Below are 27,392 nucleotides of genomic sequence, written 5' to 3'. Positions count from 1 at the left end.
GTGAGCGCCGACTGGTACTTGGACCCTAAGGCAGAAAACAGTGTTCAAGTCATGACTAGGTCTGGTCGAATTCAAGAGCCAGCCAACAGAACGGCACCGACAACTAATGTTCCTCTACCCACCGAGGAGAACCCTCTAATCAAGCAATTGAAGCGCACTAAGGCAAAGGTTAATATCTGGCAACTCATGGCTTCCTCTGTGGAGCACCGCACTGCTCTTATCAATGCTCTTGTCAAGTTGAATGTCACCCCAGAAGTCACTCCTGACGAGTTGATCGGGTTACTTACAAATCTGGAAGAAGGAATCACCTTTACTAATGAAGACCTCCCACCTGAGGGGGCAGGCCATCACAAGGCTCTCTATTTGACTGTTGAATACAAAGAAAAGATCATCCCCATGACTCTAGTGGACAATGGATCTAGCTATAAATGTGTGTCCTCTCCGCACTGCTGAAAATTTGGGTTTCACCCCTAATTACTTTTCTAGTTCCTCCCAAGGTGTTCGTGCCTATGACAACACTCGCCGGGAAGCAATGGGAACTCTCACTCTACTACTCCGCACAGGGCCGATCGAGCGGAAAGTAAGCTTTCAAGTGCTCAACATCAAAGCAAGTTTCAATCTCCTATTGGGAAGACCTTGGATCCATGACCTCAAAGCAGTGTCATCCTCACTCCACCAAAAAGTCCGAATGGAGGTCCAAGGAAATGTCATTACCCTGCATGCCTCCCATCCAAGAACCAAAATAGCCGACAAGGCTCTGATATTAATCGAACATGATGACAACGACGAAGACCTTTGGGGATTCAGTGCTGAAGTTGGAGCCATCGAATCCAGAATGAATCCCATGGCAAAGCGCATGATGATCAAGCGTGGGCGCTTCTTGGGCACTACTCTGTCACCGCCCACCGAATCTCCTTTCAAGGCCCAAGGACAGACTAACTGTTGCGGACTGGGATACAAGCCAAGTAAGTTCGATGACAAGCAGCAAAAGGCTAAGCTAAAAGCCCGTCGAGCTGGCAAAGATCAATTCAAAATACCTCATCATCAACTCACATTCAATGGGAAATTCGTGAAAGAAGGAGAGGATGACTTATACTTTGACTTCCCAGAACCTTTCTATGACTCTTCAAAGGGGATCCTCTACCCTAGGTTCGAGATTTTTCAAGACTGTCACTTTCTAGAGGATGCTCCTCCGATACAAGACAAGGCTACCCCTGAATGCCTTGATTCATCAGATTTCGGTCTACTGTTTGGCCAGGAAATAACCCCAATCATTTCCGAAGACACCATGGTTCAAATGATCACTCAAATCGAAGATTTCGACCCATCTAAGCTAATTACTCCAAGTGAGAAGATGGTCAAGGGCTAGAGGAAGTCTCTCAAGATATCTGCTCCAAATGGCAAAATGTTCAAGATTACAGTGGGCGAAGGATCTATGATGAGCGAGTCCGAGTTGGAGGATGAGTCTGGATCTGAGTCTAGCAATGAGTCGAAGTGTCTAGAACTAGAGTCTTGCATCAATCAAGAGCCTCTAAAGGCCGAACTTCAAGTCAAAACAGTCGATGTAATGATTGCTGATCTCAATAACACTTCAATTTCTACTTACTCTTCGAGTTCTAATTCAAAACACAATCCTAATCCAAACAACTTTGCTTCACAAGAAACTGACTTTGAATTTCTAAAATCTATCGAAAATCATGAAAACAGGACGCCCATAATTAAGGAAACATAAAAAACCAACCTTTCTAACAACAGTGATTCAAAACTAGTTCAGATTGGTTTAACTCTTTCTCAAGCAGAGGGGGACGATCTTATCAAGCTACTTTCAGAGTATGTAGACGTCTTCGCATGGTCATATCATGATATGCCAGGGGTTTATCCAAGCATCGGTCAGCATACAATTCCCCTTATTCCAGGTTCAAAACCCATCAAGCAGAAAATCCGTCGCATGAAACCGGATGTTTCCCTCAAAATTCAAGAAGAGGTCTCCAAGCAGCTAGAGCCGGGTTTATTCGAGAAGCTAAATATCCAGAATCGATCGCAAATGTCGTCCCAGTTCCAAAGAAAGATGGCAAAGTACGAATGTGTGTGGACTACAGAGATCTTAACAGGGCCAGCCCTAAAGACGGTTTTCCATTGCCTCACATCGACATCTTCAACACCGCAAATCATGCCTTACTCTCTTTTATGGACGGGTACGCAGGCTACAATCAGATTCCCATGGCAGAGGAAGACATAGAGAAGACAACCTTCATCACTCAGTGGGGCACATATTGCTATACAGTTATGCCGTTCGGACTAAAGAACGCAGGAGCAACTTATCAAAGAACATCCACAACCATCATGAGCGATATGATTCACAGGGAAATTGAGGTATATGTCGACGACATGATTGTCAAAACCAAAGAAAGGCACGAGCATACCTCAGTACTTCGAAAGTTTTTCGACCGGCTCAGACAATACAATATGAGGCTCAATCCTCAAAAGTGTGCATTCGGGGTAACGTCAGGCAAGTTACTCGGATATGTTATCAGCTCTCGGGGCATAGAGGCTGATCCTTCGAAAATCAAAGCAATTCTCGAGATGCAACCACCAACGAATGAAAAGGAAACTCGGGGTTTTCTCGGCAGACTACAATATATCAGCAGGTTCATTTCAAGACTCACGATGATCTGTGAACCGGTATTTCAAAAGCTCTGAAAAAGCGAGCCCATAGTGTGGGATAACGACTTTCAACATGCATTCGATACAATCAAGAGCTAACTTTCCAACCCACCAGTACTAAAGCCCGCCATGCCAGGGATTCCCCTCAGGCTCTACCTCACAACAACGGATTGAAGAGTGGGGACTATGCTTGCCCAGGAAATAGAAGGCAAGGAGAATGTCGTATACTACATAAGCAAAACGTTGATCGAGTACGAGACCAAATACACTCACCTCGAGAAACTCAGTATTGCCTTGGTTTGGGCCACAAAGAAACTACGGCACTACATGCTCTCCCATACAGTACATGTGATCAGCAAAGCGGATCCTCTCAAGTATCTATTCGAAAAACCAACACTCAACGGACGGTTGTCCAGATGGTTGCTCATGCTAGCAGAATTCGACCTGAAATACATTCCACAGAAGTCTATCAAGGGTTCAGCAGGCTCAGATTTCCTAGCCAACTGTCCTGTCGAGGCAGAAGTGGAAGATTCCAACCAGAACGGATGTGGTGTTAGAGTAATCCTAGTATCCCCAGACGGCACTCACATTCCTATATCAGCAAAACTGCAATTCAACGTCACAAACAATGCGGCAGAATATAAAGCATGCATCATGGGCCTGGAAGCCGCCTTAGCACTAGGCGTCCAGAAACTTTGAGTGTACGGGGATTCCTCCCTAATTCTCTCTGTGCCTCCAATGTGAGTTCTTCCCAAAAGCAAAGTATCTTGATCAATTGTCTAAGCTACGATAATCAAGACGGATCTGAACGTGTCGGTGAACCAAGTAGAGGAACGACAAGTGGAGTTCTTTGTTCGTGTTCGTTGACATATTATTGTGGAAAACACGCTTCGAATGTAAGTTTGCTTAATCTGTGCTTTATACATGTTTCTTGGGTTTGGGGATTGTTCCGCACATGTTATTATGTTTAACTGTATTCCCCTAAAGTGATATCATGAGCCTTATGTATTCAAAGCATGAATTAGCATGATTATTATTGTTTTTGCATCTGTCGAAAAATTTGGAATTTTTGTTGATTTTTCGGAATTTTTACGAATTATTGGATGAATTGCGTAATAATGAGGTCCGAAATCAAAAATGTTCGTTTTTTCGAGTTTTAAAACCCTAATTTTATTGAAAACGATTTTCTAAGATCAACTCATGAGAAAAGAATTGCAAAAACAGGCCTCGAAGTGTGGGCGTTTTTGTTAATTTTTCATTAAAAATTAAAAGTGTCGGACAGTAATTCATTTAAAAGGTCGACCTAAACTACTCGGAATTGCTTGAAATTTTGACACAATCTTGCTGGGTATATTTTTTTATCTATGGTAAAATTTTAGATTTTTCCGATAAGTATATACCCTAATTTTTCCTTTCCCCAATTCGTAAAATTTGAAACCCTAATTGAATTTTAATTAATTTGGTTTAATAATTCGGTTAATTGGGAAAGGGGAAATAATTTCATGGGTCAGTGGCTAATTTTAAAAATTATTGGATTAATATTTTGAATGGTTTCGTTAATTTTAATCGCACTTAAACCAAATTATTAAAAATCTGAAATTTAATTGTTTATGAACGATTTAAAGCTTCGGATTTTATTAATTAAAAGTTCAAACTTTAAATGTTGATTCGTTCATTCTTAAAAGTTTGAATATTGTTAGCCCTTGATTTAATAATTTTACGAAATTGGATTGTCGTTGGAATTTATTAAATCGTTAAAATCGTTGTTTTTCGAAAATTAAAATCGTAACTTTTTGAAAAATAAAAATTAATGCAAGTTCGTGAAATTAAATTTAATTTTAATTAAGTTGGTCCGTATCACGAACCAAGCACGAACACAAGTATGGTGGACGTATGGCTCGTCGAGCCATACGGGCTGCTGTGCTTAGGCCGAGCCGCATGCGACACGGGCAGCAGCAAGTACGCTGCGTGCCTCGTGTGCGCTGGGCGAGGAAGGGGAAGGCGGTACGCTTGCGGGGATGCAACGAAGCAAGGCGCGAGCCATGCGACGTCCAGCACACACACGAACGCACAACACGCACGCAGGGGCAGCGATGCTGCGGGGACGCGCGCGCGTGAGGGGCCTGGGGTGTGCGAGCCTTGCTTGTGCGCCTCTTGGGCCTCACACAAGGCATGGGGCTGGGCGCAAGCCTAGCCCAACTACGTAATTGAACTTTTTTCGTTGAAAATTATTTATTTCGTTGGGCTTCGTATATTTGCATTAATTTGGGCTAACGGGATATTTAATTTAATATTTTATTTGCTTGGGCTAGGCCGCGAGTTTTAATTTAATATTTCATAATTAATTATCCGGAATAATTATTGGTTTGAGTGGGAGCCACTAAATGAAATTAAAATGAAATAATTATTTTAATTATTTTCGTAGGTCGCATTATTTTAATTAGAATAAAGTCTAAGGATTAATAATTTGGAAATTGATTAATCTTTTAGGACGCGTTTATGTGAACGTGAATTTTAATTAAATATGGGCCATTCGTTTTAGCACACGAATGGGTGAATGCATAGAATATATATTTTATGTAATGCAGGTACTCAAAGTGACTAGTATGGCCAAATTTAGGATAGTTAAATACGGTCTGCGTACCGGTCTATCTTTGAATGTAAAGTTTTAAATATGGTCTGCGTACCATGGAAATTTTGATGTAATTTTATTATTTTCAAGTATTTCTAAGTTTGGAACTTTAAGTTAGCATTTGAACGAAGATTCAAGACGATGCCAAGCTAACAAGGAGGTGATGAAGATTGGATGCTTCAAGACAAGAAGTTTTGGGCCATAATAGATCACCATTTATTTATGCAATTTAATATATATATATATATATATATATATATATATATATATATATATATATATATATATATATATATATATATATATATATATATATATATATATATATATATATATATATATATATATATTATGCGTGAATGTATGAATGTATGTATGTTTTGCATGAACAGGTTGTTTCCTATGAATCGATTAGTTTTAAGTTCACTAAATAATCGAACCAACATAGAAACAACTAGGTCCAAGTAATATTGAGTTTAAAAATTGCCTTCCAAATCAACACTTACAAAAATCTAGGGATATAAGATAGTAGGTTTACGCTAAAGCGAGGTGCTATTTTAGTTGACTTAGGTGGTAAGGCGTCCTAAGTCACGTGCTTGAATAAAGTTAGAACGTGCTTGAATAAAGTTAGAACGTGCTTGAATAAAGTTAGAACATGCTTGAATAAAGTTAATTAGAACATGCTTGAATAAATTTAGAACACTATTGAATAAATTTAGAGAATGCTTGAATAAATTTATAACATGCTTGAATAGATTTAGAACATGCTTGAATAAATTTAGAACACTGTTGAATAAAGTTATAACATGCTTGAATAAATTTAGAACATGCTTGAATAAATTTTGAAACACGGTTTAATAAAGTTAGAACACTTCTTATGGTAAGAACACTTTTACACTCTCTATGTTCTAAATTTGTTCAACCATGTTCTAAATTTATTCAACCATATTCTAAATTTGTTCAACCATGTTCTAAATTTATTCAACAATGTTCTAAATTTATTTAACCATGTTCTGAATTTATTCAACGATGTTCTAAATTTGTTTAACCATGTACTAAATTTATTCAAGCATTTTTTTAATTTTGTTCAACCATGTTCTAAATTTTTATCCTCGTGTTCTAAGCCTGTTCTAAAATTATTCAACCATGTTCTAGATTTTCAAGCTCATGTTCTAAATTTAATCAAGCATGTTCTAAATTTGTTCAACCATGTTCTAAATTTATTCAACGATGTTCTAAATTTGTTCAACCATGTTCTAAATTTATTCAAGCATGTCCTAAATTTATTGAACAATGTTCTAAATTTAGAACATGAGAACCTAGTCAACACATATACATATATACATGTTCTAAAATTTCAAACTCATATTCTAAATTAATTCAAGCATGTTCTAAAATTATTAAACATGTTATAAAAATTTTCAACCATGTTCTAAATTTATTCAAGCATGTTCTAAATTTATTCTAGAATGTTCTAAATTTATTCAAGCATGTTCTAAATTTATTCAGAGCACGTTGATTGTGGTTACAACTCAAACAACAATGGCATTAAGTTGTGGCAATGGGATAAATTATGGCATTAATTTATTAACCAAGAGTAATTTGGAGATTACTAGCAATAGGTTTTTCTTACCTAAAATCTTAAACTACTTAAGACATGCTAAAGCTGCTTAAGGATTTAGGACTTTTGGGGTCTTGGAATCGTTTCATTCATTTTGGACCATGTTTTTGCTTTTGCATGAATGAAATGTTTTAATAGCTTTAATGATTGCATGTTTTGCTTTTATTTCAAAGTTATTGAATTGTATGAATAGTTATTTATTGCAAATTCTTTTCGATTGTAGTAATCAAAATGGTCGCAAACATAACAACAATCATATCAGCTGAAATAATGGATGTCGAGTTAGACTTGACTAATTTTCTTGAATGAAAAGAGAAACTTGTCGAAGTTTTGAAAGTTAATGGCATACACTATGTCATTGAACAACCTTTCCCTAGCTATGATGCGCGAGGCATGACTCCTGAAAGGTACAGAAGTTGGGCACTTCACAAGTACCTTGTCACGGAGTTCATCCTTAAGTCTATCCCTGAGAGTTGGAGAGGGAGGTTCATTACTTTTGAGCCTCAAGCTCTCCTAAGTAGCCTCGAGGATAAGTGTGCGGGTTTTCGACCCTTGTGCCAAACTGGTGGCAATGGGGTTGACGAATTGGCTAATTCGATGGGCGATCTCAAGCTTATAACCCCACGCAAGTCGTGCCTAGAAATCGAACTTCTGGAGGCACAAAGGCGCATTTACTCTGACAAGATGGACAAGAACACATCAATTCGGTCTCATGTGGATATGATGTCTGGATTATTTTTCACAATTGAGAGACTTGGTGGTTCCATCAAAGAGTCAATAGCTATTGCACTAGTGCTGAATTCTCTTCATAAGGATTATGAGGGTTTTAAGATGCACTATCTCTTTCATCAGAAAGAGAGCACATTCTGTGAACTTGTGGAATTACTCATGAAATGCAAGAAAATCCTTAAGTTCAATCAAGACCCTTTGAATGTGAGGTGCACTAAATTCAAGAAAGTAGGCAAGGGGAAGAAAAGCAAGGCTGCATCTTCGTCCACTCCCGGAGGGCATCTGGCTCCTTCCAAGAGCAAGATGAAGAGGAATGCTTCTCCTTCTACATCGCAATGCTTCAATTGTAATGAAATTGGTCATTACAAGCGAGATTCCCCAAACTAAAGGAAGAGAAGAAGGACGGAAACGTTGCTTCTCCTTCAGGTATGTATGTTATACATTGTAATCTTGCTAATTCTACTTCTTGGGTATTAGATACTGGTTGTGGCTCACACTTATGTTCCAATTCGCAGGGACTAAGGAGAAGTAGAAAGCTTGATAAAGGCGAGATGGATCTACGCGTGGGAAATGGAGCACGGATTGCTGCATTAGCCGTAGGATCTTATTTTATTTCTTTGCCTAGTGGGTTTGTTTTAGAACTAGAAAACTGTTACTACGTTCCTAGTATCACCAGAAACATTATTTCCGTTTCAAGTTTGGATTCTAAAGGTTTTAGTTTTCAATTTAAAGACAATAGTTGTTCTTTTTCTTTGAATGGAATGTTTTATGGTTCAGCACAACAAGAAAACGGTCTATATGTGCTAGATACGAGCAAACACATTTATAACATAAATACCAAAAAGGCTAAAACTGGTGATTCGGATCTCACATTTCTTTGGCATTGTCGATTAGGCCATATAAACATAAAGCGCATGGAATTCTAGAATCATTCGACTTAGAGAAGATTGATCAATGCGAATCTTGTTTACTTGGCAAAATGACAAAGCAACCTTTCTCAAAGGTGGGAGAAAGAGCAAGCGAACTACTAGGGCTGATACATATGGACGTATGTGGGCCTATGAGTACGAAAGCTAGAGGTGAGTTCAGCTATTTCATAACGTTTACGGACGACTTTAGTAGATATGGCTATATTTACTTAATGAAGCACAAGTCTGAATCGTTTGAGAAATTCAGAGAATTTCAAAATGAAGTAGAGAATCAACATGGCAAGAAAATCAAAGCTCTAAGATCGGATCGAGGAGGTGAATATCTTAGCCACGAGTTTGATGACCATCTAAAAGAATGCGGTATTCTTTCTGAATTGACTGCTCCGGGGACACCTCGATGGAATGGAGTGTCGGAACGGAGAAACAGGACCTTACTCGATATGGTCAGGTCAATGATGGGTCAGGCCGAACTTCCTTTACAGTTCTAGGGACATGCGTTGCAAACTGCTGCACTCACAGTGAATCGTGCTCCGTCAAAAGCTGTTGAAAAGACTCCATACGAATTATGGACTGGGAAACTTCCAAAGTTGTCTTTTTTGAAGATTTGGGGTTGCGAAGCATATGTCAAGAGATTAATTTCGGACAAGCTACAACCTAAATCTGACAAATTTTTCTTCGTTGGGTATCCAAAAGAAACTATGGGGTATTATTTCTACAACAAGTCAGACAACAAGGTATTCGTTGCTCGTTACGGTGTCTTTTTGGAAAGAAATCATATTTCCAAATTGACAAGTGGGAGAATAATAGACCTAGAAGAGATTCGAGACGAACAACGAACTCAGAACTCTTTAGAAGCAGTTCAGGTTGATGAACCTCCAAGGTCTTTAGAAGAGCCAGTGGGAGTAGTTCCTCAAAACGTTGTTGCCCCTCGTAGGTCAAATAGAACTATTTTTCAGCCGGACAGATAGATAGGCGTCCTCTTGACTGAAAACTTAGACGTTCTCATATTGGATAGTGATGAACCTATGACTTACAAGAAAGCTATGACGAGCCCAAGCTCCAATAAATGGTTAGAGGCCATGCAATCTGAAATAGACTCCATGTCTGAAAATCAAGTCTGGGATTTGGTTGATTTGCCAGATGGGTTCACACCTATCGGATGCAAATGGGTCTTCAAGTTGAAGAAAGACAAAGATGGAATTGTATACATATACAAGGCTAGATTGGTAGCAACTGGTTACAGGCAAGTTCACGGCGTTGACTACGATGAAACCTTTTCTCCAGTCGCGATGCTTAAGTGTGTTCGGATAATCCTTGCGATTGCCGCGCTTCATGACTATGAAATATGGCAAATGGATGTCAAAACTGCCTTCTTGAACGGTGTTCTTGAAGAGACTGTGTTCATAACACAGCCGGAGGGTTTTGTCGATCAAAAGAACCAAGGAAAGGTATGCAAGCTTAAGAAGTCCATCTATGGACTAAAGCAGGCATCAAGGAGTTGGAATAAACGATTTGATGAAGCAGTCAATAAGTTTGGCTTCATCAAGAATCAGGACGAATCTTGTGTATACAAGAAGGTCAGTGGGAGTAAAATTGCATTCCTAGTCTTGTATGTTGACGACATACTGCTTATTGGAAACGACATTCCTATGTTGGAGTCTGTAAAGACTTGGCTCGGGAAGTGTTTCTCAATGAAGGACTTAGGAGAGGCACAGTACATATTGGGCATCAAGATCTATAGGGATAGATCTAAGAGGATGATTGGACTAAGCCAAAGCACTTACATTAACAAAGTGCTAGCTAGGTTCAATATGATGGAAGCCAAGAGAGGCCATCTACCCATGTCACATGGCATAAATCTAAGCAAGAATCAGTGTCCCAAAACATCTGATGAGCGTAGAAAGATGAGTGGAATTCCATACGCATCGGCTATTGGATCCATCATGTATGCTATGATTTGTACAAGGCCGGATGTTTCGTTCGCACTCAGTGCAACGAGCAGGTACCAGTCAGAACCAGGTGAGGCGCATTGGACTGCTGCCAAGAACATCCTAAAATACCTGAAAAGGACTAAGGATCAGTTTCTGGTTTATGGTGGAACAGATGAGTTGATTTTTAAGGGCTATACGGACGCAAGCTTTCAAGCCGACAGAGATGATTTCAGATCACAGTCTGTGATTGTGTTCTGCCTCAACGGCGGAGCAGTAAGCTGGAAAAGTGCTAAGCAAAGCACTATTGCAGATTCTACAACTGAAGCCGAGTACATTGCTGCCTCAGAAGCAGCAAAGGAAGCTGTTTGGATTCGGAAGTTCATCGAAGAACTTGGTGTTGTCCCCTCCATTAAAGGACCAGTGGCTTTGTATTGCGACAATAGCAGAGCCATTGCCCAGGCAAAGGAGCCTAGGAGCCACCAGAAGTCCAAGCACGTACTGCGGCGATTTCATATACTTCGAGAGATCGTTGAAAGAAAGGAAATCGAAATTTGCAAGGTTGGAACTGACGACAACGTCGCGGATCCATTGACTAAACCGTTGCCACAAGTGAAACACAACGCACATGTAGCAACCATGGGAATCAAGCATGTTGGAGAATGGCTTTGATTTTCTAAGTATTGTTTTAGAACATCTGTTAGATCTATGTTTAAAACAATTGGTTTAACCATTTTATATTTATGAAATTTATTTATTTCATATTCATTTAATTGTGGTTTAGAATTAAATGATAAGTCCATGTGATTCAAATCATTCAAATGGGATGTCAAGATGGATTCTTCGACAAAGAAACACCCATAAGTGAACTTGAATATTGAAGTCACAAAGGATCCCTAATCCAGGTCATTGAAAGGTGGACGACCAATGACTAATGAAGATTAGATTGCAAGTAGATTACTTAGTTCTGTTTCTTGAACTAGAGTGACTGGATGTCAGAATCTTTTGCATAGATACTTATTGGATCTTGTATCGGATTGACCATGAGAACTCTTTAAGAGATTAAAGTCATGTCATAGGTAGTTCTCATTAATGGTGATTAGAAACCGTTCCTCAGAACATGAGCAATTATGTCTGCTCGTTTGAGAATTAGTTCGCTTTGATACTAGCTAAACGTCGCACCGTAAAAGGAGGCAATAAAAGCAGTTATTGGGCGTACTATGAATCAAAGTGAGTGTTCATAGATTGCAAGAATGGATTGTCCTCATGTCTTTGATAGGATATGGTGTTGTTGTGTAACAAGGCCTCTCGGAGAGTTAGATACTGTAAAATGCATGGCCGTACTCAGAATGGTTAGGCTTAACCTTCTGCAAAAGTTTGACAGTTGAACTCTGTAATCTGAGAAACACTTCTGGACCTAATAAGGATGGATTGGATCTTACCTTATGTTCAGTAAGTAACACTAAGTGACAAAGGAATGTGGATGCACACTTGTCTGAATGACAAGTGGGAGATTAAAGGAAATGTGTCCTTTATCCAAGGTGCATTAAGTCTAATACCAAAGGTTCAGATTAATTGCGAACAATTAATTCAGTGAGATCAAGTGATCGGAACAGCTAGCTGGAGCAATGCTTCCGATCAGTGAGTTCTAATGGATATTAAACTCACAACTTACTCTTGACTGAACCTACAAGGTCACACCAATGACACGTAACGGATCACCGGATTAAATGAATCGGAAATTCATTTAATAGCTTTTCGTGAATTAGTTGGAAACGTATTATACGATATGACCTTTGTCGGAATCGTATATCGTATTGCGAATATTCGTAAGCTGGTCGACACGAATAAATCGTATCGTACGACGGTGATTCGTCGTATACGAAACGACACTAGTAGAAAAAACCCTTGTTGCAACCCCCTTGTTGCAGCGTACAAGCATTAATACGCTTCAACAACCAGTCGGTCAACGCGGGTCAAACCCTTTAAAGGGTTGTTGCAGCGTACAAATTAATTGCCCCCTGCAAAAGAGATTTTTGCAGCGTACGTAATAAAAGCCCCCTGTAATAGGCGTTTTATTTTGCAGCGTACATGGTTAAAGCCCCCTGCAATAACATGCTTGTAATTTTTTTCGCTGCAACTTTAATTCAGACCAAACATTTCTTATCTCAAACCTCATGACCAATTCGAAATTCATGTCCCACTCCCAGTACTCCCTTCTTCCTCTCTCGGCCTTCCATGCGTCTCGCCGGTGGTTCTCACCAGTGGCCGTCGCCACTGGGTCTCGCCCATCGCCAGTGGTACTCCAGCAAGAGTTTATTTCCTTGCCTCCTCGCCTCTCACCGGTGGTTCCCTGTTCGAAAACCCCTAGCAAGAGTCTATTTCAGCCTGCGCGCACCGTATACCTGGCCCTTCTTCTTCGATCTTCCCTAAGCTCTACCGGAAACACCGCAGACCTTGCCCCCTCTTCTTCTTCGATCTTCCTTGCTGGCCCCCTTCTTCTTCCCTCTGCGTTTTTCTCTCTCCTCTGCTTCTCAAATATTAGGGTTTGTGAATTAGAATTTGGGGATTTGGGAGTTAGGGCTTTTCGTATCGGTGGCAGAGCACCACTCATAACCACTCCACAGAAGCGGCGTGAGTGACTGACGACAACCTTGTTGTTGTTGTTGTTGTTGTTTTTTGTTGATGTTGTTTAAATTTATACTGACAGTGACAGATATAATGAGTTGGTTTTCAGCAGGCTATTCATCTCCTACTCAGTCGGCAATTACTGCAGAACTTGGTCTCTCTACTACTTAGGTTTGTTGATCACTTTCTGCTTCTTCTATGTTATATTTGGAACTTCAATTTTGGGAATTTTCATCTATTTTGTGAGTATTAGTCATTACAGGTAAGAGTTGAATTGTGGGTTTTTACACGATTGACAAGAATCTACAGCCGTAGTTGTGGATTAGGGTAGGTAAGGTCATGCTAGTTCTGAGTCATGTTTGATCAATTAGCTCGTTAGTTATATCATCTTTTCTGGAGTAAACATTGGGTCAGGTCATGCTAGTTGGAGTGATCTTTGATCAATCAGCTCATTAGTTATAATCGAATTTTCTGGGGCAAATTTGGGTCAGGTTAGTTTTTAACACCTCAATTAAAATAATAGTAGTTGTGGAATTCAAAGAGTTGAGTTGAAAAAGAGGATTCTGACAATTGTTTCTGAGTTGAGCGAGAACAAAAACTGTAAATTTATTTGATTTGAGACATTATGTTCTTGTTCTTTTCACGTTCCACAAACCCATTTCTTGGAAACAAGTTCCAAGCAGTTCAAAGAAGGGATACCAAGTTCAGTTTTCAACTAAATAAGTGCTAATAAGTTATATTTAGTTTGAATCAACAACTCACCATAATAATACTGAAATCGTGCACAGGAGTAAGACACCACACAGCGAAAGGTGAATGATATTTTGCATCTCAGTGTACACCATAATCACATTTCAACCATGTAAATGAGTAAAAGGTGACTCCAAAAGCCAGTGAATCAATAATAATTTGGATCATAACTGGTCACCATTATTGGTCTGCAACTGTTCACATCAGTAAGAAACCACACCAAAGGCCAACTATGTGTAGACGTGTAGTGGACACCTAGCTGTTCTTGAAACATTCTATTTACATGTTTTCATTCACTCTCCATGTCCAATTTTCGCTGTTCATTTTCTTGCAGTTTTCACTTTTCGGTTCTATACTTACTTTTGGTGCAATGATTGGAGCTATCACTAGTGGACCTATTGCAGATTTTATTGGGAGGAAATGGGTATGGAATCAAACTGAAGTTTGACTTTATGAACTAATAACTTTCACCTAGCTTAGTCTTTTGAATTCTTTGGAATGGTTAAATGTTCTGCAGGCGATGAGAGTGTATTCCGCTTTCTGTGTGGGCGGGTGGTTTTCCATATATTTTTCCAAGGTTCAGCTTCAAAGATTATTAACCTCTTTAATCCTTACTGAACTTCTGTTTCCGAGAAATAAATCATCTGTGAATTTCTCGTTAATTATTCAGGGTTCTTTAGCATTGGATATAGGAAGACTAGGAGGAGGATACGGAATGGGTGTCTTCTCCTATGTGGTATGTATGATTTGGAGTTATATGCCATCTTTATAGAGAAAACTTTGTTCAAGGACAAAAAAATTTCAGCTTGACATTGAAATTCTAGCCAACATGATATGGTAAAATCAACAGGTACCTGTTTACATTGCGGAAATAGCACCCGTAAATCTCCGAGGAGAACTTACAACATTAAACCAGGTATTTTTGTACATTAGGAAGTGAAACAGTTGTACTTCATGTTTTACTAAAATTCTTGCAGTTGCCATATCAAATTTTAGGAATGATATTAATACACTATTTTCTCCTATTACAGGTCATGATCTGTACTGGCGTCTCAGTGGCGTTTATTATAGGGAGAGTTTTATCATGGAGAACTTTAGCATTAACTGGTAAATAATTAGGGAAAAGGAGTTTATGGCTGAGTGTGATTACTTAAATTAAAAATCTTAGACATTGCAGCAAGAGACTTACTAGCCATATAATGCAGGACTTATTCCATGTGATGTTCTGCTTTTGGGTTTATTCTTCATTCCAGAATCTCCAAGATGGCTGGTAAGCATACATAATCATTTCAAAATTAAGTATACAATTCAATTGAAACAATCATATCAAATCGAAGTAAATACAGGCGAACATAGGATCTCAAAAGGAGTTTGGAGCTGCATTTCAGAAACTTCGTGGCAAGGATGCAGATATAACCCATGAGGCTGCTGAGATTCAAGTACTAGTTGTTCTAAGTTGGTTCTTTCAATTTGACTATTATTATACTCAAGCACTGAAGTGGCCTACTCATATTTACACATTATGGCTTTCAATCGACAGGATTACATAGAAGAACTCGAAAAGCTTCCCAAAGCTAATATGTTTGACTTGTTTCAAAAGAGGTATCTACGTTCTGTAACGGTAAGACTTCTACCCTTGTTATATTTTATCAGTGTCAAATTTGTGAATCCATAAGTTTTCAAACAAAATAATTGAAATTTTCTGATGTCAGATAGGAGTTGGATTGATAGTTTGCCAACAGTTTGGGGGAATTAACGGTATCTGCTTCAATGTCAGCAATATCTTTGAGACGGCTGGTAAATACTCTATTTTTAAAACTCTGTTTTAAAAAAGGAAAATACTAGTACATTTTTACTAAATGCGCAAAACCACTGTCTTCTAAAATTTGATTTATATGTACAAGATTTTCTCCAAGCATTGGTACTATAATATATGCTTTGCTTCAGGTTCGAAAAACATACTTCCTGTTGTTAGTAGGATAAGTTATCATGTGTCTGTGTTCCAACTTTAAAGAATATATCTCCACAGCGGAATTTGGTGTTTATTGGAGACCCCGTTTCTAATTTGGTATGTGGGTTCAGTCCTATGAATAGTCCTTCAGAATAGCGGATCGGGAAAATAGTGGTTGATTGAGATAATGTAGTTCTTTAGTGCGTTTATAACTGTAATGCAATATGAACTGCTAACATTAGTGCAGAAGGAGTTGAATGACTGATATTCATCATGAAGAATTTTTTTTTTTTTTATTTGGGTGCCTTGGTTGTTGGCAGTGTCTCTGAAGCCGAAAGTTTTTGAAGGGATGCATGTAAAGCCCTAGCTTTACTCTCACCTGGCCCAAAACATGGTCAACAAAAGTTAAATTCTTGACGGGTTGGGCTCAAATTGGGCTTAAAATCTGTCCCAACCCCCTCTATTTTTGGGTCGGGCTCAAGTTGATCGAGTCTAATATGAAAATGCAGTAAGCACTTTAGCAATTAGCAGTTACTAACTGTTAATCATTTTTTCCTGATCCTGTTTCAGACTGAGCTAATTGATCCAGCAGTAAAAGGAACACTGAATGTCCTTACATCCTGCGCCAGAATCCCAACCATTAAACGCGTAGTTTTCACATCATCAATGGCTGCAGTTCTGCTCACTGGTAGACCTCTAACTGCTGAAACTGTAGTTGATGAAACATGGTTTTCTGTCCCAGAAATCTGCGAGAAACAACAAATGGTTTGCACACTTACTTGCTATTAAATTCTGATCTGATTTTTTGATCTGATTTTATGGTTGGTATGACAGAAAATAACTAACTAAAACCTGGTTTATGTTATGCAGAAGTGGTATCTTTTCTCAAAGACATTGGCTGAAGAAGCTGCATGGGATTTTGTTAAAGAACATGGGCTTGATATGGTGTCGATAAACCCTGCAATTGTTATAGGCCCTTTGCTGCAGCCAACAATCAATACCAGTTCTTTTGCTGTTTTAAGCTTGGTTAATGGTATGATCATCTTGGCCTTATGTATATGTTGCTGGAATTTTATGCTCTCTAATAATATGTCATCTCATGAGACATAGAACTTCAAGTGTCTAAAGTACTCCATACCATACCTGACTTCCATTGATATTTCATGTACTAATTGTAATTTGCTTCAAATGTGCAGTCACCGTTGGTTTTTTCCAAGGGAATGAAAAAGGTGGACATGCTGACAAATGACTTGGTATGTCTTTAAATTGCTTTTTATTTACCATAATTATAATTAGCCTTATACATCATTCAAACTAGTCATCTTCTGCTTGTGAAATACCCCCTCGCAAGCACAAGTATTAAACTGATTTTATTTCTAAGACTCAATCCAATCTATTTATGCACATTTGAGACTTGTTTGGTCGTTATAGGTCATATTTAGGCTAAAATAAGGCATTTTCGCTCCCAACTTTAAACTAAGAACCTAAGGACTAATTTTAAACATTTTACATGATTAATATGATTAGTTTTAAGTTTTCAATACTTGTTCCAATCTATTTATGCACATTTAAGGATAATTGGATCGTTATAAGTCATATTTAGGCTAAAATGACATTTTCGCTCCCAACTTTGAACTAACGAACTTAAGAACTCATTTCAAACTTACTACATGATTCATATGATTAGTTTTAACTTTCCAAGACTTAATCCAATCTATTTATGCACATTTGAAGCTCATTGCATCGTTATAGGTCATATTTAGCCTAAAATGACATTTTCGCTCCCAACTTTGAACTAAATAACCTAAGGACTCATTTTAAACTTATTATATGACTAATATGCTTATTTTTAAGTTTCTAAGACTTATTCTAATCTACTTATGTACATTTAAGGCTTGTTTGGTCGTTATAGGTCATATTTAGGCTAAAATAAGGCATTTTCTAAGATGTGCTTAGTTTTAACTTTCTAAGACTTATTCCAATATATTTATGCACATTTAAGGCTTGTTTGGTCATTATAGGACATATTTAGGCTAAAATGACATTTTCGTTCCCAACTATGAACTAAATAACATAAAGACTCATTTTAAAACTTTTACATGATTAATATGCTTAGTTTTAACTTTATAATACTCATTCCAATCTATTTATGCACATTTAAGACTCATTGGGTCGTTATAGGTCATATTTAGACATTTTCGCTCCCAACTTTGAACTAAATAACCTAAGGACTCATTTTAAACTTATTATATGACTATGCTTATTTTTAAGTTTCTAAGAATTATTCTAATCTACTTATGTACATTTAAGGCTTGTTTGGTCGTTGTAGGTCATATTTAGGCTAAAATGAGGCATTTTCGCTCCCAACTTTGAACTATAGAACCTAATACTCATTTTAAACTTATTACATGTTTAATATGCATAACCTAAGGCTAGATGAGGTAATTAATTAATTTTCCTTACTCTTGATTCGTATTTTAGACTATTAGGACATTGTCATTAGTTGCTTGAATGTTAAAATGTGATATTTAATTTGCATTTAATCTGCTCTTTAATCTAATGCTCCCATCAAATTTTTGTTTTTGTAAAGGTCTATACTCCAAGGAATACGTCTTATGCTAGTGAGGAAATTGATGTGGTTCGTGAGCAATGGGTTGCAAGTATTTATTATTGGCCTAAGGGCGCTTGATCGAGTTAGTTTAGATGTTATAGAACAATATTCTATGTTAAAATGTATGCGTACGTTGAAATTGGAACATACATATATTTAAATGTATATGGTACGTGCACTTTTGTTTTGGGATATCTTCAAAACTCCATTTATTGTTTTTATATTTGTTATACAGGTTGCGATATTCTATTATTGTTGTGACAGGTTTCTATATTTGGGCACTCTAGGTATCCCTAAAACTATAATTTTACACCCTTGTTACATCGTACATATATCTGTACGCTGCGACAAGGGTGTAAATTTTGGCCAAAATCTTGACTTGTTACGGCGTACAAATAGATGTTCGCTGCAACAGGTTAGGTTTTTTGTAGCGTACACCTATTTGTACGCTGCAACAAGTCAAGATTTTGGCCAAAATTTAGACACTTGTTGCAGCGTACAGGCATATGTACGCTGCAAAAAACCACTTTTCGCAGCGAATATTGTACGCTACAACAAGTTTAGACTTGTTGCAGGCCCCCCAGTTGCAGCATACGATGTACGCTGCAACAGGGGTCAAAATGCCCGCTGCAATAAGGGTTTTTTCTACTAGTGCGATAAATAATATATCGGAAATATATTAAATCGCGAATACGAAGGGCATCGGAGTTACCGGCCCGTCGAGCCAAGCACGTAAGTGTGCCAGGCCCAACGAGCCAGCAAGCTTGCGAGCAAAGGCGAGCAAGGCCAGCCCATTGGGCGAGCACGCAACAGCACGCACAGCAAGCAACGCAGCGCGAGCGAGCAGGCCCACGACCCAGCTGCTCGGCGCGCGTGCTGTGGGCTTCGGCCTGCAGTGTGTCGCTGGGCGGGGCTGTGTGGTCCGTGTGATTGCGTGATGTGGCCGGTCAAGGCCTTTGGTTCTTGGCCGGTTACATCACTTAATACAATAGGTTAATTGTATTATTTTCCAACACACAATTCATATTACTCAAAACCCTAGACACGTAGAACCCTAATTCTCTCTGTGCCTCTAAAGTGAGTTCTTCCCAAAAGCAAAGTATCTTGATCAATTGTCTAAGCTACGATAATCAAGACGGATCTGAACGTGTCGGTGAACCAAGTAGAGGAACGACAAGTGGAGTTCTTTGTTCGTGTTCGTTGACATATTATTGTGGAAAACACGCTTCGAATGTAAGTTTGCTTAATCTGTGCTTTATACATGTTTCCTGGCTTTGGGGATTGTTCCGCACATGTTATTATGTTTAACTGTATTCCCCTACACAAGCAGTCCGGATCAACACTTCGGGCAGATTTTGGGTCATTTCTTTTCAAATTCAAGCATTCTAGTCCTAGATCGGCTTCCTCAGTCGAGTCTGCATATGCATAAGCAAGAGTTGAATATACTTTGACTTGCGCTTTTCCTAACCAAAAAACCTCAGTCAAAGTGGGGGCTTATAGTGGGTATATACACCCGAAAAAATGGGGCAAATTTTTTCAAATTTTATGCAAAATTATCATGCATGCATATAGTTACAAAATTTCAAGGCACACACAACGCATACAAGTTCAAACATTCAAACATACAAAAGCCAATCTTCAAAAAATTTCAAACCAATTCAAGTTCAAAGCCATACAACCATACAAAATTCAAGTTTCAAACCATACAAATCCATACAAATGCGATACAATCCAGCCTATACAAAATCAACCCAGACAAGCTGGAACTCGCTACCATGCAGGGTCAGTCCGAGTCGTCATCAACAGTGATATCAACCACAGGCGCCTTGTCCCTGTTACGCCTCCTAAGGCGCTCCAGATCCTAATTCAGCTCCGTCCCAAGGGGTACAAGCGCGTTGGCAAAAGGACGCCATACCACCTGCAAAGCAGACAACTCAGGCAACAATACAAATACAAATACAAGAGAGCAAAACAGTACAAAGGATTACCTCGGTAGCAGGTAGAACACTCCAAGCTCTGCGGGAGGCCGCCAGAGACACCCTAACGCGCACCGCTCCTATCCAAGAGGCAGCATACGGGTAAGCCGCATCTCTAGTACGATCTGGCGCCAAAGTCGGAAAGTGCTCATATATCCAAATCTTTCAAGAAGCAAGCAAAACATCAGTCAAGTTCAAATACAAACATAAAAGTACAACATACAAAGTACAAGGAGTCTTAAATACCTCCAGCACACTCCACAGGGCAACCATGCTCGGGTCGCTCCCCGGCGCAGTCCGGGAGGCCTGCTTCATCTCATACAAGAGGTGGCTATATGCCAAACCACCCCAGTTGTAGCTCGAAACAACACTCAAGTCCCGCATAATGGACAAGAATCTAACATGCACCCGACTGTTCCTACTCGGGGCCATCACTCTACTCACCAAAACTAGGAGGAAGAGCCTAACTCTCTGCTCCGCAGACACACCCACACTGCAGATAGCATCCACAATCACCGTCACAGAAGCATGGGTGTCGTCCTCCGACAAGTCAACAATGGGGCCAAGCAAGTCCCTTGCAGCGGCAGAGCGCCACGTCAACTCCGGATCAAAGGTCACATTCCTCTCAGAAAAAGGAAGACCCGTGATCATAGCAAACTCAAAGGGGGTAATGGTGATCTCCCCCCATGCCATGTGGAAAGTGTTGGTGGTATCCCACCATCGCTCCAACAAAGCCCACAGCGGGGGTTTGATCCCCGTTCTCCTCGAAGTACCTCCCATGGCACGCCAGAAATCAGCCAGGCCCGTCTATGAACAAGTCTCCATGGCCTCCTTATCAGCACGAAGGGATTTAAAGGCCTTCTGAACCTCCACCAAGGACCAGAAAGTACGAAACGGCTTTCCATCGGCCTACAGGTGAACGAGTCAGTTCCAAACCTATACAAGTACAAGATACAAACTCAAAACACAGTACGAGACTCACCAAGCCAGCGCGAGGCCGCTGAGACAAGTGCCACTCTGGCCGAAACACCAGGTCGGAAGGGCTCCAACCAGTACCAGCAAAAGTGGGCGCCTCCCGGGGAACCATACCCCCATCTGGCGCGTTTATTGCAGCCGCTTCATCATCCGAAGCATCCTCCTCATCAGCTCAAACCACTGACGACTCGGCGAGCTTCCTCCGAGTGTGACGAGGCATACTAAATCAAGTGGAGTACAACGTGTCAAAATTCTAAACTGGGGGCTATCCTATACTAGCCTATACAAAGTCAAAAAAAAAATTCAAAACAAATCCCCAGTGGACCTCTAGTTCAAAGTACAAGCTCAACACAACGCCTAGGCTACCCACGCCGAAGCAGGTATACAAGTTCAACACCAACGCCTAGGCTACCCATGCCAAAGAGGGTATACAAGTTCAAACACCAACGCCTAGGCTACCCACGCCGAAGCAGGTATACAAGTTCAACATCAACGCCTAGGCTACCCATGCCGAAGCCAGCATTTCAAAACTCTACAAAACAACATCAAGGCATCCTAGCCTATTTCTCTACCTGAGACCCCGCTAGGTCACCAGTGAGACTACTATCTACAAATACCAGGTACGACATTCGAGAAATTTTTTTAAAAAATTCAAAACTACAAGTTCCAACAGTTCAAGTTCAAGTGGCTATCAAACAGTCTTCTACAAGATTCAAGAAGCTTAAGCATACAAGCATCATTTCAAAGTAAGAGAAAATCAAAACTACATGCAATCCTACAGTTATTTCATAAGAAAAACATGAAATACTTACATGGATAAGGAAAGAACAAGACCAAGGGAAGACAATTCGACCTTTGAGAGAGAAAGAGAACAAGAAAGCAAGAGATTGCTCCTCAAAATGGCACGGCAAGGGGCGCTTATATAGCGCAGCCCCGCGCCGTACGCCGGCCCATCGCTGCCCGCTGCATGCGCGAATCTTCAGCGCGCGCGATCTCCCGTGCTGATTGCATGTCCTTTGCTGCTACGGTCTTCCGCACCAAGCGTCATACATCGCATCAGGTATACACCTGTATCTCCAAGTACAAATAGATGAATACTCAAAACCCTAGAGACTCAGAGAACCCTAATTCTCTCTGTGCCTCCAAAGTGAGTTCTTCCCAAAAGCAAACTATCTTGATCGATTGTCTAAGCTACGATAATCAAGACGGATCTGATCGTGTCGGTGAACCAAGTAGAGGAACGACAAGTGGAGTTCTAAGTTCGTGTTCGTTGACAGATTTGTGGAAAACACGCTTCAAACGTAAGTATGCTTAATCTGTGCTTTATATATGATTCCTGGCTTTGGGGATTGTTTCCGCACATGTTATTATGTTTAACTGTATTCCCCTAGAAATTCTTGTCATTTCTTTATCCCAGGACATCCCCAACCGTATAATCACTTGCATCACACATAATCTCGAATGGGAGATCCCACTCGGGAGAACGGATGATAGAGGCAGAAATCAGCTAGTGCTTGTTTAATCTTGTCAAAAGCCTCAAGACAAGCATCAATAAACACAAATTGGGAATCCTTGAGGAGAAGTTGGGTCAGTAATTTAACAATTTTAGATAAATCCTTGATAAAGCGTCGATAAAACCCTGTATGACCAAGAAAACTTCTAACACCCTTCACATTAACTAGAGGGGTAATTGTTCAATCACTTGTACCTTAACCCGATCCACTTGAATGCCCTTATAAGATATTAAATTCCCTAAGACCACCCCTTCAGTAACCATGAAATGACATTTTTCCCAATTTAACACCAGGTTACATTCTTCACATCTTTTCAGGGATTTAGTCAGAGTAACCAAACAAGTATCAAACAAAGTACCATAGACACTAAAGTCATCAATAAACACCTTCATGATCGACTTTATAAACTCAGAAAACATGCTCATCATGCAACATTGAAATGTAGCAGGTGCATTACACATACCAAAGGGCATCCTACGATATGCAAAAGTACCATAGGGACAAGTAAAAGTGGTTTTCTCTTGGTCATCTGGATGTATACGGATATGGAAAAAACTAGAATAAACATCCAGATAACAAAAATACTTATGGCAGGCTAGTCTTTTTAACATCTGATCATTTAAGAGAAGGGGAAAGTGGTCTTTCTTAGTAGCAACATTCAGACGGCTATAGTCAATACACATACACCATCCTATAACTACCCTAGTTGTGATCACCTAATTATTTTCATTTCGCACCACAGTTGTCCCCCCCTTTCTTTGGGACTACCTGAACGGGGCTCACCCATTTAGTATTCTGCCACAACATACACAATACTCGCATCAAGTAGTTTAATAACTTTAGCTTTTACAACATCTTGCATAATGGGGTTCAGACGATGTTGGGGTTGAATACATGGTTTTTTTATTTTCATCTAAATGTATCCTATGCATGAAAAAGTCTAGGCTAATACCCTTTACATCATCAATATTATACCCAGTGGCTTTCTTGTGCTTTTTCAACATAGTTAGCGGCTTAGATAATTGGCCATCATTGAGTGTAGTACTAACAATCACATGCCAAAGCTCCTCATCATCCAGATATGCATATTTCATATTAGAGAGAAGGGGTTTAACTTTGGGTTTCTTTACCTCTTTCACATAACAAACGGTTCGAACTAACCTTTTCACCTTGGTGCTCTCTTCAAGTTCAAGCTCTTCACCTCCAAGAGCCAACTCTAGAGCATCTACCTCAGCGCTCCAAGAACTACCATCACTTGCAGAAGATTTAAAACAAAGCACTGCTCCCAAAGGATCCCTTTCAAGGGATTGGGAGACATTATCTCGCATAATAAGATCAACTACATCAATTTGATAAAAAAATTCTTCTAGAATGGGACTTTTTGAGGCACTATTCAGATTAAAAGTCACCTTATTATCCCCCCACAAATAAAGTCAATTTCCCACTTTTTACATCAATAATCGCTCCCGCCGTATGAAGCAAATGTCTACCTAGACTAATGGGAATTTGAGTATCTTCCTACATATCTAGCACAACAAAGTCCACAAGTATGTAAAATTTACCTACTCTAACGGGAACATCTTCTAAAACACCTAAGGGGTATTTTACAGAATGGTCGGCCATTTGTAGAGTGACATTGGTAACTCTCAACTCACCCATGTTCAATTTTTCACAGACAAGCAAGGGCATAACAGACACACTAGCACCTAGATCACATAAATCTTTATCTACAAAAACAATGCCAATGTGAAAAGATATGGAAAAACACCCGGAGTCTTTTAGCTTGGGCGGAGACTTATTTTGCAATAAAGCACTCTACTCCTTAGTAAAGGCTACAGTCTCAACCTCACAAAAATCACGTTTCCTGGTCAATATATCTTTCATGAATTTAGCATAGGCATGAACTTATAAAATTAACTCAGTAAAAGGAACAGTTACTTGCAAATTTTTTACCACATCCAAGACCTTACCAAACTTCTTGTCTAGCTTATTCTTGAGTTGACAGTTTGGGAAGGGGAGTACAATAGGTGGTACTTGAATTTTAGTCCCCTTTTTATTCTCAGGTGTAACCTCTTTCTCACGGGCTACCTTTTCACCTACTATCTTCTCTGTGACTACTTCTTCAGCTACTTTCTTAACCAGATCACTAGCAGACACTCTAGAATAAACAACAGGCATAGAAGGGTCTTCATACCCATGCCCACTCCGAAGTGTAATAGCATTTGCAGTCTCTTTATTATCAGGCTGTAAAGGGAGTTGCCCTTGGGTACTCCCTGCAAGACTAGTGGCTATTTGTGTCAATTGATTATCAATGATCTTGTTATTCATCAATTTTTGCATCCTTTTCCATAAGAGACTTTTGCATTTGGAGCATCATATTATGCATTTCCACTAACATAGGGTCAGACTGAGAGGCATGAGGCTGTGATGGTGGAATTTGTGCCTGTGGAGGGGTATAAGGTGGTCTAGAGAACCCAGGTGGTCCACCAGAATGTTGTTGATTATAGTTGACCCTAGATTGATATTGTTGATGTGGTGGTGGAGGATGTTGAATCTGATGTGGGTTTTGAACATTGGTACTCCTGTAGGATAGAAGGGGATTATTTTTGTACCCCTTATTGTAAGAGTTGGAGTATGGGTTGTTTTGTTTGTAGGCCTGAAATGCATTACATTGCTCAATGGAGCTTCTACACTCATGTGCATAATGGCCAGACACCCCACAACTATCACATACATTCACAGTTTGGGCATTCATGCAGCTACACTAACAGGTTGAGCAGATTGAGATGATGTAGCTTGCAAATTATCGAACTTATAATGTAAGGCAGTCATTTGAGCAGTAAGTTGTTCAATAGAATTTATCTCATGCTTACCACATGTGTTAGGAAGGCCTCTAGGATTCCCATATTGGGCATTGTGGGTGGCCATATCCTCAATCACTTCCATAGCCCTGGACAAAGGAAGTTGCATAAACCTTCTACCAGCAGCAGAATCCAGAATAAGCATAGAATCGTTACCCAGACCATTATAAAAATGTTGGATCAAGAACCACGGTTGCATACCATGGTGTGGGCACTCTCTATGAAGATCTTTGAACCTTTCCCAGACTTCAAACAAGCTCTCATCGACCTGTTGTGTGATAGCAATAATCTAGCTCCTCAAGCGAGCTATTTTCTTAGGTGGGAAATATTTCACATAGAATGCAAGAGACAAAGATTCTCAATCGATAATTTTCATTGTTGTTCGATTTAGCCCATTCATCCATAGCTTGCCTTTTCCACTCAGAGAAAATAGAAAAAGCATCTCCATAATCTGGTCTGCAGAGACATTCTTCTGCTTGATAGTAGAGCAATACTGTATAAAGGATTGAATATGAAGATTAGGGTCTTCACCCTTCTCCCTACCGAGCTGATGCCTTTCTATCATATTTATCAAAGCAGGCTCAATTTTGAAACTGTGAGCAGCAATATTAGGCATGATTGCCTTAGGTAGCACGGAAAGACTTGGCTTAGAGTAATTCGTAATCCTTGGTTCTGTTTCGTCACCCATCTCTGAACCTGTAGGAAAATGATCGCCAACAAGATGATTAGATTCAGAGTCAGAATAGTCTCCCAACTGTTTGATAAAGTTTCTTTGTCTAGGAAAGGTCCTTTCAGGTTCAGGATTGAATGGAGTAAGATCACTAGTATCTACGATCCTGTGCATAGACAACCAAAACTAACAAACAGTTATGAGATCCGGTCTCAATGAACAGGAGTCCTGAGATTGTGAGAAAATAATCTAGAACAACAATCAATAGTAGAAAATAAAACTGTTTCCCCGGCAACGGCGCCAAAATTTGATAGGCTAAAGTCTTATCACCTAATCAAAGATAACCTAAATTCTCTAACCAAATAGCAAGGGAAGTCAGGATCGACTCCGCAGGGAAACATCGTTCTTTCCACTATTAAAATAAAGGTCTAGACTATTGGTAACAAGAAAATGGTTTGGGTTGACTAATTAAACTGCGGCGATAATTATACAATGAGAAAATCAATAATAAAGGGCCTAGGGTATAGGTTCACCAATGAACAATATTCTAGGATGAAACACAATAATTCACAATAATTGAAACGATTGATCAGACTAACATGCTCTCTCGAATCGATATTAATCATAGAATTAGCAATAACAGGCTCTCGCAATTTATTAGAACTAATTCTACCTATTGAAACTAGCCTTAGCATCAAGTTGCATCTCTTGATTATTAACTCAATACTGCGTAACTATAACAACTAAACATGCGCAAATCTAATTGCATAGCAATATAATGAATCAATAAGATCGAAATCAAACAATAACACCATTAATCAACAATAATAATTCATCCCTTAATATTAATTCATGGATTCCCAAAACCCTAGATTTAATCTACTCACACATATTAAAATTAAATAACATAAAAATGATAGTTGAATGCATAATTGAAATTAAGAAAATGAAAT

The 27,392-nt window shown here is 39.4% G+C and overlaps 1 protein-coding gene, 1 non-coding gene and 1 pseudogene across 2 annotated transcripts; all 3 read left to right on the top strand.

Annotated features, from left to right (window-relative positions):
• The first annotated feature begins 12,649 nt into the window (after nt 1-12,649).
• LOC110778553 (sugar transporter ERD6-like 7) lies at nt 12,650-16,293 on the top strand (annotated as a pseudogene).
• A 168-nt stretch (nt 16,294-16,461) lies between these two features.
• On the top strand, nt 16,462-18,637 carry LOC130462691 (phenylacetaldehyde reductase-like). The gene is made up of 4 exons (XM_056831601.1): nt 16,462-16,597; nt 16,703-16,865; nt 17,029-17,085; nt 18,423-18,637. The coding sequence occupies exons 1-3, from the start codon at nt 16,499-16,501 to the stop codon at nt 17,079-17,081; spliced, it is 315 nt and encodes a 104-aa protein (XP_056687579.1). The 5' UTR covers nt 16,462-16,498; the 3' UTR covers nt 17,082-17,085; nt 18,423-18,637.
• Nucleotides 18,638-25,967: 7,330 nt separating this feature from the next.
• Nucleotides 25,968-26,073, top strand: LOC130466539 (small nucleolar RNA R71). Its single transcript, XR_008926753.1, has one exon. It is a non-coding gene; the product is annotated as a small nucleolar RNA R71 (small nucleolar RNA).
• Nucleotides 26,074-27,392: the final 1,319 nt, after the last annotated feature.

This window comes from Spinacia oleracea, chromosome 1, assembly GCF_020520425.1.
Source record: "Spinacia oleracea cultivar Varoflay chromosome 1, BTI_SOV_V1, whole genome shotgun sequence".
Classification (NCBI taxonomy): Eukaryota; Viridiplantae; Streptophyta; class Magnoliopsida; order Caryophyllales; family Amaranthaceae; genus Spinacia; species Spinacia oleracea.
The sequence above is the reverse complement of the archived record's forward strand: the minus strand, read 5'-3'. Positions and strand labels throughout refer to the sequence as shown.